We start from the raw sequence: 18,395 nt of genomic DNA, 5'->3' as shown, positions 1-18,395 counted from the left end.
AGAAAATTTGCACCAATCTGATGTTAAGATGACAAGGCTTTGAACACCTGGTCTCAGAAATGACTGGAATTCAAGCTGTCTCACTGACTTCAAGATTAGCCATCATGCCGCAAATTAGCATTGTTTTAATTAGCTAATGCACTGTAAATTACAGGCCACATTTTCTGTTGTAATGTGGGGTCGTCGGTCTGGGTGATATTTATAGGTGGGGAGGGACAAATAGCAATTCAATTACCCACATCACTCCCTTTTAGTCATCTATACCACGTTAAAGAATTCTCTTAACATTTGCAGAAACACAATCCTGACATGTTAGTTTTACTTTTTCTGATATCAAATGTGAACAGAAATCATGCTGTACAACCTGTTTTTAATGACACCTGACTTTAAGGACATCCTGTAATCTGACATGATTTCGTCAATGTTCCATTAGAAATTAATACTGAATTCTGTCTTATATAAAACCTATATATTCACTGTCTTATCTAACCCCTTATTATATTGGTGAAGACATATTTTATTCTATTTCAAGTTTTAGATTTTAATGATTTTTATTTTTATTTGATAGTAAAAGGCTTTAGAAGAACAATTTCTGTCTAGCCTGCAATGCTGCTAAGAATACTTTTTATTCAGTTTATATAAAGACTTATGTCTGGCCCATTAATTATAATATAATGATGCTGTGCACATTTTGTAGGGTATGCAATTAAGATAGCATCTATAATTGTATGATTAATGGATCATTGTAGATCTATGCACTAGCTAGCGTTCAGGCACCCAATGTAAAAAATATATTTTAGGAACTATACTTTTTAAATAGTGCTGTTACCTCGGCAACATATACTACAGAAGATCAGCATTGGTAATCCAAGCATGAGGAATTCAAGATTTAAGGTATAATGCTAACAGATGAAAGAAAGGGAAAGACTGTTCACTAGCTGACTGTATTGCTGCTCGGCATTGTACATATAAGCATGCATTGCAAAAAGATGTTAATATTCACTAGAGGATTCTCAGTGTCATACTTAAAATAGATGGTTATCACCAGGTTATATTGCACTGTATATTTGATACAATGATGACATATACATGTAGGCTGATCAACGCTGACAAGTTCATAGATCCGACTGACCATTGTAACTGACATTATGGGTGCAGATCAGACTGACCAGTACATAGACCAGACTGACCACACAAAGGTCATTCAGTGAACAGTGATTAAAGCTACAGCAATCTATAAAACCACCATAAACAGGGTGTAAAGGAAGAGCCCTGTTCACACCCCAGTAATGTGGCACTTCTCACCTGGCAGTCAGAATTATACCTGGTGGTCAACTCATTGTCATACCTAGTGTTATTTATATACCTGATGGTCGGTCTATTGTGATGAACAGTGGTCAACCAATTTTAACCCAGACGCATACATCACCGTTGTCCATTTTATGTCCGGTAGGAAGACTTTGACAAATATGACTTCTGTTAAATTGTCACAGACATGAGATAGGCCATTCAACAACCATTATGGGAATGGAAGTACAGACAAATTCATTTAAATGTATGTATTAGAAGTATCTATTTTGTTTATACATTTATATGAAGATTGAAAGAACACACAATTTATTGCTGTTGAAATAGATCTGGGGACTGGATTGATTGTCTGTGATCGGAGGTAGCACTATCGTGGAGCATTTGTTAGTCAGTTTTGAGATTTCTGGGAGTAGTAGGGTTAATTTATTTCTCTCTTCTTTTGTAAAACAACACCAGCACAGAAGTTGATCACACTGATGTACATTATCTCCCCATCCCCAACTGTATTTTGTACACAAGCTTTTACAAAATGACTTAGAATCTGACATCATAAATTGATAATAAAGTGATGTCAAAATTAGATCAAGACCTCTGATCCAGATTACATTATGTCACAATGGAGACAATTATAAAGGTTCAAGATACTGGAAATTTAGACAAAACCAAAGAGATGCCATAGAAAACTTTTATATTTTGTTATGGAATATTTAAATATATATTTATCATGTGATAAAAAGAATCTTGTATTAAATGAAACTGGTCAGAAATTTTTCATTTTAGTTATCTGAAGGTAAGTTCTTAAGACTTGCTTTTAGAAACCTTGTATAAGATGGGAACTGCATGATGTAAGATCCTATATATATAATGTCTGCTGAGTACTGCAGTAACATGACATAATGAACACAAAGTAGAGGTAATTGGCTGGCTGATAGTGTTAATTGTGTGATTGTCCACAGACAAGGGATGTTTAATTGTCTATTATGGCCTGGCAATACACGAGATCAAAGGCTCATTATATACACACACAGGGCAACAGATGAGTAAGTGTTACATTTGGGAGGAGAAGATATCAGAAAAGTAATTTCAGACCTAAGGTCTATCTACTGGGTTATGTCTGGTTACTATAGACTGATGTATAACTAGGTTAGGTCTGGTTACTGAGTTATGTTTGGTAGCTAGACAAGGATTATATTAGGTAACTAGGTTAGGTCTGGATACTAGGTTATGTTGGATAGCTAGACTAGGATTAGACCAGGTAACAAGGTTATATCTGGTTACTATAGACTGATGTATAACTAGGTTATGTCTGGTTACTGAGTTATGTTTGGTAGCTAGACTAGGATTATATTAGGTAACTAGGTTAGGTCTGGATACTAGGTTATGTTTGATAGCTAGACTAGGATTATACCAGGTAACAAGGTTATATCTGGTTACTGGGTTTTGTTTGGTAGCTAGACTAGGATTATACCAGGTAACAAGGTTATATCTGGTTACTATAGATTGATGTATAACTAGGTAAGGTCTGGTTACTGAGTTATGTTTGGTAGCTAGACTAGGATTATATTAGGTAACTAGGTTAGGTCTGGTTACTAGGTTATGTTGGATAGCTACAGCTAGACTAGGATTATATTAGGTAACAAGGTTATATCTGGTTACTGGGTTATGTTTGGTAGCTAGACTAGGATTACATTAGGTAACTAGGTTAGGTCTGGTTACTAGGTTATGTTGTATAGCTACAGCTAGACTAGGATTATATTAGGTCACCAGGTTATATCTGGTTACTGGGTTATGTTTGGTGGCTAGACTAGGATTATATTATGTAACTAGGTTATGTCTGGTTACTGGGTTATGTTTGGTAGCTAGACTAGGATTATATTAGATAACTAGGTTAGGTCTGGATACTAGGTTATGTTGGATAGCTAGACGAGGATTATACCAGGTAACTAGGTTATATCTGGTTAAGTTATGCCATGTAACTAAGTTATGTCCTGTAACTAGGTTATGTCATGTAACTAGGTTATGCCATGTAATTAGGTTATGTCATGTAACTATGTTATGTCCTGTAACTAGGTTATGTCATGTAACTAAGTTATGCCATGTAATTAGGTTATGTCATGTAACTATGTTATGTCATGTAACTATGTTATGTCCTGTAACTAGGTTATGTCCTGTAACTAAGTTATGCCATTTAACTAGGTTATGTCATGTAACAAGGTTATGTCATGTCACTAGGTTATGTCACGTAACAAGGTTATGTCATGTAACTAGGTTATGTCCTGTAACTAGGTTATGTCATGTAACAAGGTTATGCCATTTAACTAGGTTATGTCATGTAACTAGGTTATGTCCTGTAACTAGGTTATGTCCTGTAACTAGGTTATGTCATGTAACTATGTTATGTCCTGTAACTAGTATATGTCCTGTAACTAAGTTATGTCATGTAACTAGGTTATGTCATGAAACAAGGTTATGTCATGTAACTAGGTTATGTCCTGTAACTAAGTTATGTCCTGTAACTAGGTTATGTCATTTGACTAGGTGATGTCATGTAACTAGGTTATGTCATGTAAAAGGTAATGTCATGTAACAAGGTTATGTCAGGTACCATTAATAAAAGTTGATGAGGCTTGGTTACAGACAACGGCCATGTGAAGTAACCAGGCTAGCCCAGGCAACTACATCTAAGTGCGTTTAGAGCTAAATAAATAATGCAAAGTGACAAAACTATATTTATCATATAATTCACCGAAATTACAATTAGTGGTAGGACAGTTAGTAAATTATGTTTAAAGCCAAGATGTTATTATAAATATATAAAATATAACAAGCTGTATATACACTTGTGTGTCAGAGTTTTATGTATGGTAAAACGGGCTGTAATGTCGGTGTTTGTCAGAAAAATATTGCTTATTTAATCAACCACATGTGTTAATACATACAATCTTCCCATCTAAAGTAAAACACTTGTAGAAGTATTATGGTTTCTCTGTGCTTATAGAAAAAAAAGCAAGAATAATTGAATTTACGATTGGGGAAGATACAGTAGTAATATATGCGTGGCCAGATAATTATGTTTGGGTATGGGATATCTCTATCCGTATCATGGGTTATGGTGGTTATGTTAAATCTGTTTATCAATTTTTGCTTTTGCAATTACAGACGCCTTTTTTTTCATCAGACAAAAAAAAAGCAAATGACATGAAATTACAGTGGTTGGAAGTTGGGGAGAAAACTAATGGAGGAAGAAATTACTCTTTTTGTGGGAGTGTGGAAATGTTCTGCAGTCTGGAGATATAATACTAGAAACATTTTTTGTCGGTAAGTGTAAAAATGTGAAGTGACGTCTCGAGACTGCCAGAAACATTTCTTCCAATGCTTTTAACAGTTGTCTGAAGTTTCCAGTAATTATGTGTTGCTGGAGTTAGTTTGTTCTACCAGCCAAGCATCATACCTCGGGCATGGAGGAATTATTGAAAGTTCAGTGGTCATATCTACATACACTGGCGATGATTGGGTTCATGTATAGACTCCTACAGACTGGAATTAATCTTATAAACCTTACTGAACCCATTACTATGTCTGGTCAACTTTCTTTGAAGGAAATTGTATAGAATGCATTAAATATAAAAAGATTAACTATTGAAGCTAACAATGCCTTATATTACGGTAAAAAAAATAGTAACCGTCCATGTCTGGTTTGCTTTCTCTGAGGAAATTTGTATAAAACACATTGAATACAGAAATATTTTTGAAGCTAACAAGGTTTGATATTCTGATAAAAATTAAGTAATTTTTTGGACAAGTGTGAATTGAAACTTTAACTTAAGTTACTTATTGACTGCAAGATGTTATCTAATTCATGGTATTTCATTCAAAATTGTAAAGAACTATCTCAGTTCTTGTAAAATGTCAAATGTTATGATCCATTAATCACATAGACCGAATGGATCACTAAAAAGCTCCATCTATAAGAAATATCTTGTCAAATGACAAAAATTGCTTTTAAAATTTAAGGAGTTTTTTATCATTATTTATAGGTAAGAACAGAACTCTTGCGATAATGATAGATTTATATATGCCCTCATTTCCTGTAGAAAATCTTGTGTTGGCATAGTGCCTGGAGGTTTTAATTGTGCACCACCAGAAATAATAAAATGTTTACTGTGGCTTCAACTCTGTTTTGTTACATCTTTGTCTCTATCAGGTACAAATATACCAACAAACAGAATCCAGACAGACCGTAATTAATTCAGTCAGGAATAACCAGTGGGAATCAGTAGGTCAGCCATATTGGATACATACCTGATGGGAAGATAACTCTTAATGTGAAATAATTATTGTGGATGTATGTCTCACTTTCCTCTCCCCAGTTGTAATAATTATGTAATACACAGACACGTTAGGATGCCAAGTTATAAACTAATTTTGTTTTGACAATTTAGAATGACAGTACTTGAATCTTTTTACTAGTTACTTGTTGTCTGGATATTAGAAACGAAGACTTAGGTATAGAAGGATGCATTCTTGGTACTTACGGACTAGGGCAATGTATTTTTCTGTGTCACAATGCAAACAAACATGCAGTAATGGTGTGCAATCCTGCATTTTTCAGTTTGTCAGCAACACCTGTGGCAGTTATAGCACTGTATCATGTCCAATATGTCTTCAACACCTGTGGCAGTTATAGCGCTGTATCATGTCCAACATGTCTTCAACACCTGTATGTGGCAGTTATGGCACTGTATAATGTCCAATAGGACTGCCATATCATTGCAGTTGTGGGATCAGCTAATCTTACCAAGTGATCAACTTTGGTGTAGATCTCCATATGTGTGAGGGTCATCCTCGATTATCAAGGGGTAATACCATCACTTAACCCTTTCACCACTGTAGACAATAATTGACTCATCCAGATCAATGCATGGTTGAGTTTATTTAAGTTACATAGGGGTGAAAGGGTTAAGTACGCTCTCTGCACTCTAAGAATATGTCATGACAGAATCAAATTAGGCTCAGTCTGCACCAACTTGTGGATGAGACCTGAAGACTTAAGTTAAATCCTTTGATGTTCATCAAAAGAATCCCGCAGTAGCATAACAGTAAAATAAACTTGCTTTGAAGTCAGGTGTTGCTCTTCTGTAATCTTCAAAGGACAGGTATCAGCTTAGGGATTGGTCAGGTGTTTTTTTTTACCCGAGACCAATAAAAAAGCTGTCATGAGATATTCCAGGGATGTAGAGAGCATAACTTTAGCACAACCCCTGGAGTATCTAGGATATGTGATGATATGTATGTGTATGCTGCTTGTTATGGGTCAGTATTTCTACTTATCACTTACATATAGTACTGTATACAAATCATAATACCCTGACCTAGATCATATCACATACTAGCTAGGGTCTTGCTCAAGGACACTAGTTACCAATGTAAAGGTACCAATCCTGCTGTCTTCGTCACCCAAACCTACGACCTTTCCGTTATTAGACCGGTGCACTCTCAGCTCTGGTAATATTATACAGTTTGCCACAACAGAGCGATTGATATAGCTAGGATAAATGGGGGAAAAGCCAAATGCTGTTACTGTCGAGGTTTTTTCAGTGTTACTGACCTTAATGTTTCCTGTAGGGTGATTTTATAGTATTTATCATGTGTGATTAAATGTTGGCTTAAAAAATTGGTGTTACAGATGAATAAGAAATTATATAAGATTGATTGAGTCCTGGTTATTGAAGACAGGATATACAATTTCATGCACCATAGAATACATTGACGCCAAAAGCCCAACACTTTCATACTGTTTTTGTGAGGAATTGGAGTCATGATAAAAGGCAGCAAGCTATTTGAGATTTCAATAGAAGCAAAGACTTTTAAAAAAACAGGATGTTATACTGTTAATCAAAAGTTTAAGACCCAGTTTTTAATCCTCGCTTTCCTTCCGTTTTCTTTACAATATACCACTTATTGACTCGGAAGTATATATATGCATGGCAGGTTACGTACAGGTTGTGCTGCCCATTCATAAAACTTAAATTGCACAGCATCAGATATCAATGAAATCTAGGTCAGGTTAAGTTGAAGAGGAGACTGAAAATATGATTTTCATTCATAATATAGCTCAAGTTTTAAACTGTAAACACTGCCAAAAAATATGGAGCCAGTGATAACAGCAAACATTTAGGTCAAAATTAAATATAAATAGTTTGATTGAATTTAACAGAAATACGATGCACTGCGAAGTAAAAAGAATTTATATATAGGCTTGCCAGTGTTATTCAATCCAATTAACTTTTAGTTCAATTTACTACTACATTTTCTCAATAAAATTTGTTAGGAGTGAAAAATACTTACAAGTGAAATTGACAAAATTTCAATACTTTGCTATAATTTACGTAATTCCATTCTTAGTTTCTTTATTGAATATGATTGATGTTATTAAAAATACCTTTCATTGCAATTTTACTCAACATTTCAGATTTTTTTTTATGCTATTTAAGAGTTGAATTACCTAAATGTACCGTCTGTTATCAACCTCTCAAAAATTAATTTGTGGATTTCAAGTTAACTTGACAGGATCTGCAATTGCTAAAATGGGGCTCCTGCAACTCTAGGGAGTTGATGCAGGATTGGCAAATGCAAAGAGCTTAAATCGTTTGTTTCAGTTTCATAATTGCTACAAATTCTATTGATTTATGGAAAAGCCATAGGATAGTGTATCAAGAATTGTATTCTTAATCTTATTTCGGTCAGATTCCGTTTTCATCGGTGAATACTCGAGGCCGTATGGAGTTTCCTTAAATTGTATGCAAAAGTAGATATTTTTGACATTTATAACAAAGATGTAGCTACCCCAACTTCCATTTATTAAATGTATCACTAGGATAAAGCTATTTTGTTGGTTTAAATCATTAGTTGATGGTCCAATGGCAGGACCATCAGTTTGTTGTTAAGATGCTTGGGCTTCTTGTATATTTTCAAATTTAGTTTGGTACGTAACATATATATTTGTGAAAATCAATATCTGCCGAAAAGTAGACATTTTCCCATTTTGTTTCCTGCGCAGTATTGCGAACTCTAGGCACTGTGACCTTTACTGACTATGTCAGGCATTGGCTGATCGTGATCACATTACACTGAAGTTGTCAGCAGCCAATTAGATAAACTAAACGCAGGAAGTTTCCTGTCTCCATGGGGACCATTTTATATATAGTCATGGTGGTTCCTTGTTAAATATATATCTCTATGAGGACCTGTCATGGTGGTTTGGTTTCATTGGCTTGTTTTACTATGGAAACGAGAATTGAATAAATTGCTTGTCACCATGGTAACATGTCAAGTTTGTAGGAATATTCCCTTAGCTTTTTCCCTTAACTGGTGTCTTGTAACCTCATTCCTGCAGCTTTAGATAAATTGTTCAGTCACAAACAGAGCAGATACATAATCGAAACAGACCTGGCTGTTTCTGTTAAATAATGTGTAGACATTAGTCAATTTCGACAAGTTCTGATCATGGAAACAGTTATACATTTTTTTTTACCAGTTCACTAAATATAGGGAAATGTTTTTTTTTTTACACCAGGTGTAAGTTATAATCAATTTAGGCCTGATATCTCTTAAGCTGCATTAGTAAGTCCTTAATTACTTGTATATTTCTAAATCTATAACGTAATAATTACTAGACAGTGTTTTGTATACCACTTTCATGACCTTCGATCAGCTCAAGGTTTAAGTCGTGCGGTTTAGATCAAAGGTCAGTTGACATTTTGCTGCCCAATTTTAGTCTGGATCATTAAAATAACTTTTTAGTGACAATAATCTTTTTCCTTTGAAACTTTGTAGACATGTTTATCCTCAGTAAATAGTGTAGTATATACATGTCATTGTCGTTAGCCTAAAATCTATGGCGTCCTGAAGGCCAAGTGCGAGTATTTTTTGTCCGGCCTTGTAGAAAACACCTTGGTAATCCTCACAGCAGACATCAGTAATTGCGTCTACAGTTTGTGCAGGCAGGAGAGGTGGAAAAGCCAAGACTATTATGCATTAATAATGGACACTGCAAGACACAACAGCACCAACTGGGCAATTTCCTGGAAAACCTTTTTCCAAATGCTGGAAGCAGCTGATGTTTGATCCCAAAAAATAAAGCATAAAATACAAACATCCTGAAAGGCATTACATCGGCTCATCAGTTTGATAAGATATGCTATCATTTCACTAACAGAGGTATATCACCAGAGTCAGTTTGCCACTTTAGTTTAATAAGATTGTTACAAGTATGTTATGTCACTAAATAGATTTGCAAAGGTAGAAGTTGGAATTGAAACATAATGTTATCATATTGTATCATAACCTCTCTGAAATATTAACATGTCAGACTTCGGAATTAAGCTGCAGAAAGTAGTTGACGAACAATTTGGTATTGTGATAATGAATTATCTACCACCCAGCTGTGAAATTGCGAAATTGTGAATACAGCGCCTGTCGGCTACACAATTTCAGCCCCTTTGCGCTGGATTGACTCTAAGCAAGAGAGACAAATTGTCTTGAGATCTGCAGAGTCTAAAAATGAATTGGCATTGGTGAGAAAATGTTTGGTTATCATAGTGTTGAAACAGTTCTCTTAAATACAAGTTTTGATCTGTAATCTCATAAATAAAGCTGTTTCAAATGTTTCCTCTTGTCTGAACAGTGATATCATGCAGTTATACTTTTTGGTTCCAAAAGAGTACCGTAATATTGAAGCAATGCTGGACTTGGACAATCAGTTGTCAACAGATTGTGACTCAGTTGTGGTGTCAGTGTAGAGTTTCTGAGGTCCGAGTTGGAATTCCACTATCCTATTACAGTATATCACTCTTTTAAAGTCCATCAATGATTCTGAACCTGAGAATTTAGGCTTAATTGTTAATAAAAACTTAGTATCATGGTTCATTGAGGTCAGCTGTGCTTAAAGACTGCAGGGGAATATGTTTATCCAGAGAAAAATATTACAGGAAAGAAATTCTATAAACACTCGTAACATGAACGTCTAATCTGATATATACGTTGAAACTGTTTAATGGCTGCTTCAAACTTTTGTGCTGACATAAATTTATTATACAAAAATAATGGATTATAATTTCAAAACATGATTGTACATGATTTATTTCTATTCCATGCTGTGTAACAGTATCTCTGACTGCAGAATATCTCAGCCACTTTTCTTCTGAAAACTTTAAATACAAAAAAAACTGCTTGAAAGTGCTCGAAAAGTGCTCGAAAAGTGCTTGGAAGGGTCTTGGATGTTGTCCTGAAAAGTTTGCATGTACCCCGAGTTGTTCTTCATTATTTCTGAACTGGTATCAGTTTGGAGGCAAGAATAAGATAATTGGTGAAGAAGAGATGAAGATTTGTAAACTCTTGTCAGATCTATAAACACCCGTGTGACAATTGACTGGTGTCTGCTGTTCACAAAATATTGATTTTGTACTTTTCATTGATATTCTAACATATCAGAAACATCTTATAGGTCATTATCTTTGCAGCGTATGTCAGAAGCTAAAATACTTACGTGATAAGATAAAACAGTACACACTATATCTTGCCAGAAATCGCATCAGAATTGACCAAGTGGCTTCTCTTTAAGGCTGAAGTGCAGTGTTTATTCAGGAAAACTATCACATATAATTACCTTCTTTACGCTGACAGCAGAATGATGGATTACCGAAGAACCAGGTTCACTGACTGTGTGCCTGAATCTGGGCCAGCATTAACCAGTCTGCCTGCACTTCTGTACATCGTTTCTTTAACAACCATTATCATTATGGAGCATTTCGTATCAGCAGACGATAACAAATGGAGACATATGCCGTTTTGATTAAAATTTTGTAATTATGTATATCAGATCTTTTACTGTTGTGTACAAAACATGCTTATAATTGTACATTGCAGCGAAACAAGAAGTTATCAAGTACGAATGATATTAACAACAGTTCTGTTCCTGGATTTAATCGCCCAATTATAACTTTTTACCAGTTAACTTGAAGTGTGGAATAACAAGGGTTAATTGTTATATTAGTGTTTTATTAAATACACAAATTTGAAATAAATTCAACTATAATGATTTGATAGTAAGTTTCTAAAATAACATTAGCTACGATGTGTTCTAAGTGCAGTTATATAAGAGCAGACGGTGAAGGACCCTTGCAGATACTCGATTGGATTATTGAATGACACAGCTATACATATTGTATTACCTTGTACAGCTTCATATTGTATTACCTTGTACAGCTACATATTGTATTACCTTGTACAGCTACATATTGTATTACCTTGTACAGCTACATATTGTATTACCTTGTACGTGCAGCTACATATTGTATTTCCTTGTACAGCTACATATTGTATTACCTTGTACAGCTGCATATTGTATTACCATGTACAGCTACATATTGTATTACCTTTTACAGGTTCTACTGGCTCATCTTGTAACATCCTTGTCCAATCCAAACTAGTTAACTGGTTAAAGATATTACGATGAAACATGAAACATGAAACATGCCTACATCAACAGAAAGTACTGGTATGCACTGCACTTTAATTAGGTCACTGTGATCTTTACCTCTAGGTCAAATAAGTACAATTTTTTCATTGAAATCTCGCCTGTGCATTGAAAGTTTTTTATCATTGAAGATAACTTCATACCTTACCGATTTTACTGCATTATTCGCTGAAGAAGTGCAGTGTGCTGTTATTTTAAGGTCACAGTGACCTTCACCTTTAGGTTAAAGGTCAATATTAATAAGTGCACAATGTTCAGTGAAATTTCATAAGGATTATAAATTTTATACCGTTTTGATGAAATTTTATGTATACCTTCATCACCAACAGATAGGGTGCAACGTACTGTATTTAGTTCACCTTGACCTTGATTATCTTTTGAAGAAAAGTTCAGTTAAGTGCAAAACAATATGCCTATATTGGCCAATAGGGAGAGTCATATGTATTTGTTTACGAAAACAAATTTCTTAGTTTATATTTTGTCTAGTAAGAAAGTGCATGTATTTCACAAAATATACAACTTTTCCTTTGTATTGAGTAGAATATTCCTTGACGCCGAGTGTATCTTTTGAGATGGAGATTCTCACATCTTGGCTTATTACAGAGCAATTACAAAAAATCTGTTTGCACCACGCAACAATTTATCAGTTTCTCACCATTCTAACTACCGCCCACAGAAGTGGTGGGAATTCCAGCCGCGTCATGTTGCAAGGGACCGGTGCAAATAGTTACAACATCCAACATTTTAATTACATCGGCAAAAAAAAATGAAAGTTGTTTTCAATGCTGGTCTTGCAAATTGTTCTATAGGACCTCATAGAGTGTCATGTTGGTTTTGAAATGTTCAATTTTTTCTTTCATCCGTTTTATCATTCTCCCAAAGGTTTTGTTCACAGTTGGTCCATTAGTTTTGTTAATGTAAACAGGATTCGGCTCCTTAGGCATCAAAGACAGATTTGAGTCGGTTGAAGTCATTGTACATGATGTTCTTACAAGGAGATCCTACCATCTCAGTTTCTCTGTGTGTATGTGATCGCTATTATGGTAGAGCATTTTACCAGAAATCAGATGGCTGAGCGAATGTCAAAGGTGGCGTTGCCTTCAAGGTAAGGATGCCTATTTGAGATTTCAGCAGACCTAATGACTGTTTATCTAATGAACAGTGTTTTACCATCAAATAAGCGATAACCACAAGTTATTACAGGGGTTTATGGGATTGGTGTCTGTCCATCCTTAAGGCTGGCTCGATCTATTGTGTCCAGCTCAAATGTATTTGCTTTTCAATAGCCTCAGCTTCCTACCAAAACTTGACCATCTCTCTTCAAGGTTGAAAGCCACAACTGATCTTGTTACTATTTTTATGTCATACTGAAGGCTCATAAAACTGATTTTGAAATACGCTAATGGTTGGTTGGTTGATTGGTTGATGAGTTTTCCGTCTACACTTCACTGACGAAGTCGGTGTTCGGTCGACATGAACGGTTAAGTTGCCGCTCACAAGGCCCTCGGAGATTCTAAAGTCCTGCCCATCCCAGTCACGCTCTGAGGTCGTACGGCTCCGCAGATGTGGACAGGCTGTTACAGCGTCTGCGGTCCACAGAACGACGTCCTGAGTGTAGTCGGTGCTGTCCTCCTGTGTAAAAATACACTAAAACCCTGTAGAGTTGTTATACTGCCAGTCCAGGTAAAGTGGGGTGTAAGTAAATCAGTTCTAGTGTATCAGTACGTAAAAGCGTAATTATGAAGGAATAAATGAGAATACATATATATAGACCTGAAATATTTTCACAAAGGAAATGAAGGGCATTTTAATGTATCAAATTATTTTTTATCCAACATTATTGGTTACAATTTATTGTTATCTCTCGCTTTGATAGACAACTTGAGCAAGACAGTCTGTAGATTTTAGAAAATTGTCCCACACAAAAATGCAAGCCACAGATATCATTTCAATCTAAAAAATATCATTTATCGAAACTTTATTGGAAAAAACAGTTTTGGCCTTTGAATCTTTTTTTGTTTTCCTGCAAAATCCATAATTTGCGGCCAAAAAGGAAAGGGAGATTTGACTAATGTATTAACTGTATAAGTTCTCATCCCTGTGGACAACCAAAAAAGGGATGAGAACAGGGACAACCACAGGGATGAGAACAGGGACAACCACAAGGATGAGAACAGGGACAACCACAGGGATGAGAACAGGAACAACCACAGGGATGAGAACAGGAACAACCACAGGGATGAGAACAGGAACAACCACAGGGATGAGAACAGGGACAACCACAGGGATGAGAACAGGGACAACCACAGGGATGAGAACAGGGACAACCACAGGGATGAGAACAGGGACAACCACAGGGATGAGAACAGGGACAACCACAGGGATGAGAACAGGGACAACCACAGGGATGAGAACAGGGACAACCACAGGGATGAGAACAGGGACAACCACAGGGATGAGAACAGGGACAACCACAGGGATGAGAACAGGGACAACCACAGGGATGAGAACAGGGACAACCACAGGGATGAGAACAGGGACAACCACAGGGATGAGAACAGGGACAACCACAGGGATGAGAACAGGGACAACCACAGGGATGAGAACAGGGACAACCACAGGGATGAGAACAGGGACAACCACAGGGATGAGAACAGGGACAACCACAGGGATGAGAACAGGGACAACCACAGGGATGAGAACAGGGACAACCACAGGGATGAGAACAGGGACAACCACAGGGATGAGAACAGGGACAACCACAGGGATGAGAACAGGGACAACCACAGGGATGAGAACAGGGACAACCACAGGGATGAGAACAGGGACAACCACAGGGATGAGAACAGGGACAACCACAGGGAGGAGAGCAGGGACAACCACAGGGATGAGAACAGGGACAACCACAGGGATGAGAACAGGGACAACCACCGGGATGAGATCAGGGACAACCACAGGGATGAGAACAGGGACAACCACAGGGATGAGAACAGGGACAACCACAGGGAGGAGAGCAGGGACAACCACAGGGAGGAGAACTTATACAGTTAATACATTAGTCAAATTTTTGTTCTCGAATAGTTTTTAACTTTTCAAAGGTGCAGACAAATCCAATAGTCCTTAAATGTTCAGATACATGCTCTCTAGGTTTACTGTTATCAATTGAAAGCCAATTCAATACTGGGTTTAACTCCTGATTTAGTTTTGAAACTAAACATGTTTTGCTCAGTAATTGTACTTAAGCAAATTTTAGAAGGCAATAATGAACTGATAAAAAGCTGGTCAGATATGTTTCCTGGTGTTTTGAATATGATCTGATGTTATGATACACTTGTTGACAATGTTTGGTTTGGTCTGGTCCTCTGGTTCAAAGGCAAGGCTGGAAACCCGATACCCAACATCATCATATTGATTGTTATCACACTATCAAGGACAACTGAATGGCTGTAATTTGAGACATCGGTCTACAAATGTGTAGTGTGACTGTAAAATGTGAGAACTTAGAAACCTGTATCAGGAAAATGTGTAGGTGTGGGATCAGACTTCACACCTGGACCCCAGATATGCTACCTAGATCTGATAGATAGTTCGGATGGGCTTACCTAAGGGTATACATTTCATGTTTATCCATCATAGGTACGTGTTGGGCAGGGAAGTTTTACATAATGTGGTTTTGATGTTAGGCCTACATTATGACCTAATAAATATGGGAGTGACTTCTAAATTATTGAAAAATTCCAGTTACTATTAATGGCAGCAACTGTAAGCAGATGTGACCGAGATCCCAATGATGAAATAGCTAAGGGGTTAAGAATGTTTGGCTGGAGTTAGGAGGTTCTTGGTTTGAATCCTGTGTTACACTGATTGCTAGTTAAATGTTGGTTTATAGTTTAGAGGTTCTTAGTTTGAATCCTGTGTTACACTGATTGCTAGTTATATGTTGGTTTGTAGTTTAGAGGTTCTTGGTTTGAATCCTGTGTTACACTGATTGCTAGTTAAATGTTGGTTTGTAGTTTAGAGGTTCTTAGTTTGAATCCTGTGTTACACAGATTGTATATATGACTTAAAGCTAGATTCCTGGTGATCAGGTTGCTAGTTAAATGTTGGTCTGGAGTTAAGAGAGTGTTTGTTTGAATCCTGTGTTACACTGATTAAGCTAGATTCCTGATGATCAGATTGCTAGTTAAATGTTGGTCTGGAGTTAAGAGGTTCTTAGTTAGAATCCTGTGATACACTGATTGTATATATGACTAAGCTAGATTCCTGATGATCAGGTTGCTAGTTAAATGTTGGTCTGGAGCTACAAGAGGTTCTTAGTTTGAATCCTGTGATACACTGATTGCATACTAGTAAATGACTAAGCTAGATTCCTGGTGATCGGGTTGCTAGTTGAATGTTGGTCTGGAGCTACAAGAGGTTCTTAGTTTGAATCCTGTGTTACACTGATTGTATATATGACTAAGCTAGATTCCTGATGATCAGGTTGCTAGTTGAATGTTGGTCTGGAGCTAATAGAGGTTCTTAGTTTGAATCCTGTGTTACACTGATTGTATATATACCATATTTGGCTGAGGTAGATCCCTGGTGATCAGATTGCTAGTTGAATGTTGGTCTGGAGTTTAGAGGTTCTTAGTTTGAATCCTGTGATACACTGCTTGTAGATCTGACTGAGGTAGAACCCTGGTAATCAGATAGCTGTAGGTGAATGTTGGTCTGGAGTTTAGATCTTCTTATTTTGAATTCTTACACATTTTTCATTGCTTGTAGATCTGCCTTAGTTTGATCCCCATTAATAAGTTTGATTGTCTGTTTAGATTCCCTGGCGATCAGATAGCCAATTGAGGTAGAGCGTCTGTCTAGAATTCAAAGGTTCTTGGTTCAAATTCTTGTTTTACTTGTTGAATTTTTCACATCCTGTTAGTAACTTGATGAGTAGATTAAAGTTTGGCAAATGTTTGATATATCTGCTCAAAAATATTTTATTTTTGTGCATTAAATGAAATCACATTTTTGTGTTATGACGCAGCCATGCAATGTGAAATGTGCTGGTAAACTTTTCCCTTGACATCATAAAAGTTTGATGATATTTTAACATAATTTAGAATGCTCTTTATCTCCTTGCAAAATATATCTGAAATCTGAATCCGTTGTATGCCAGTCAGCAAAAGTAGGTCAAAATTTCTTCAAAAAAATTCAAATTCTCACCGTTATTTGTACCTAGTGGTTTAACCTTAGTATATCTCCCCCATATAACAGAATATTTAATGTATTTTGTAGACAGACAGGTAGATGTGTTTATTAAACAGAGCATGATGTAGGTGTATCTGTCACAGGTGACAATAGTAATCAACAGGTACAACATCAACTCTTCTTACCTGAATTTTACAGGTAGCTCTGGCTACTTACAAGGTAAGGTTACATTTTTACTTCTGATGGAAATTTCTATGCACACATTTGCAGAAAGGTGACACTTATAGGGTTATTTACCATATATTTTTAATATTTTGTGCATAGAGATTTAATATGCTAGAAGGACACCGTTACAATGCTGGCATTGTTTTGTATAATACAAAAAGTAGTGAATGAAATGCACCTGCTGATATTTATGGAAATATTAATGCTTCTGCTAGTTTTGAGTTCCATAATTCCATTTACATTTATATCAACATATTCTTTTATTTCTTTTATATCATGCTTGAGGGAAATATAAATGTAAAATGGATAACTGTTATGACTAGAACTGTCCATGCAAATGTTGAGAGTGGAAAGTTTAGCAACCATAATGCTCAGTATGTCAAGTTACGGTAAGGAGATAAGAGGGCTAGGCCAGGATGATAAATAAACACATATCTATTTCTCTGGTGTCAATTGCTGTCGCAGCCATCTGTTACCTGATAAATTTGTTGCATCATGATGAAAATCTGTATCTTTGAGTGGAATTGATTTTTATTTAAAGTATCATAGATATGTTAATTAAGTGCTATTTGTGAGAAATATTGATGTTTATTTACATGTAATTGATCTCTTTTTAAACATAAACATTGACCCATATGTTACATTGTACACTCATCTTTCAATTGTTAATTTACTAATGTTGTATTCCTAAATTTGATGCCTTGAAAATGAAGGATACACTGCATTGTCCTGCCCTCTATATATGTCCTCATCAGTACTTTAATCTGTACTTTCCTGTACTTGTTCACATTTTTTTAAATTTTACTCACAGTGATAAGCTATATTCTTTCAAACACATTGGCTACCTACTACCTACCCCCTCCTTTCCTCTATATCACCTGAAATATTCATCCTTCAGTTATCTCTCCCTCCATACCCCTTCCTTCCTTTCCCCATCCTAGCTTTCCTCTATATCACCTGAAATATTCATCCTTCAGCTGTCTCTCCCTCCATACCCCTTCCTTCCTCTCCCCCTCTTAGCTTTCCTCTATATCACCTGAAATATTCATCCTTTAGCTGTCTCTCCCTCCATACCCCTTCCTTCCCATCCCCCTCCTAGCTTTCCTCTATATCACCTGAAATATTCATCCTTCAG

At 36.2% G+C, this 18,395-nt stretch overlaps 2 protein-coding genes across 4 annotated transcripts in view; both read left to right on the top strand.

Moving 5' to 3' along the window:
* Positions 1 to 14,896, top strand: part of LOC110452405 (GATA zinc finger domain-containing protein 14-like) — a 35,990-nt gene extending 21,094 nt beyond the window's left edge. The window contains exon 2 of the mRNA XM_021500907.1: positions 13,935 to 14,896. Within this exon, the coding sequence (XP_021356582.1) occupies positions 13,935 to 14,896 (962 nt within the window). The remainder of the gene's footprint in view (positions 1 to 13,934) is intronic.
* The window catches only part of LOC110452430 (rho GTPase-activating protein 7-like), a 215,867-nt gene that overhangs the window by 47,099 nt on the left and 150,373 nt on the right, over positions 1 to 18,395 (top strand). The window contains exon 1 of one of the 3 annotated variants that reach the window (XM_021500954.1): positions 12,794 to 12,950. The exons of the other annotated variants lie outside the window; for them this stretch is intronic. The gene's annotated coding sequence lies outside the window, so the exon portion shown is untranslated. Of the gene's footprint in view, positions 1 to 12,793; positions 12,951 to 18,395 lie in introns of those variants that run through there. 3 annotated transcript variants of the gene reach the window in all.

Source organism: Mizuhopecten yessoensis, unplaced genomic scaffold (genome assembly GCF_002113885.1).
Source record: "Mizuhopecten yessoensis strain PY_sf001 unplaced genomic scaffold, ASM211388v2 scaffold6683, whole genome shotgun sequence".
In the NCBI taxonomy this organism is placed as follows: Eukaryota; Metazoa; Mollusca; class Bivalvia; order Pectinida; family Pectinidae; genus Mizuhopecten; species Mizuhopecten yessoensis.
The sequence above is the reverse complement of the archived record's forward strand: the minus strand, read 5'-3'. Positions and strand labels throughout refer to the sequence as shown.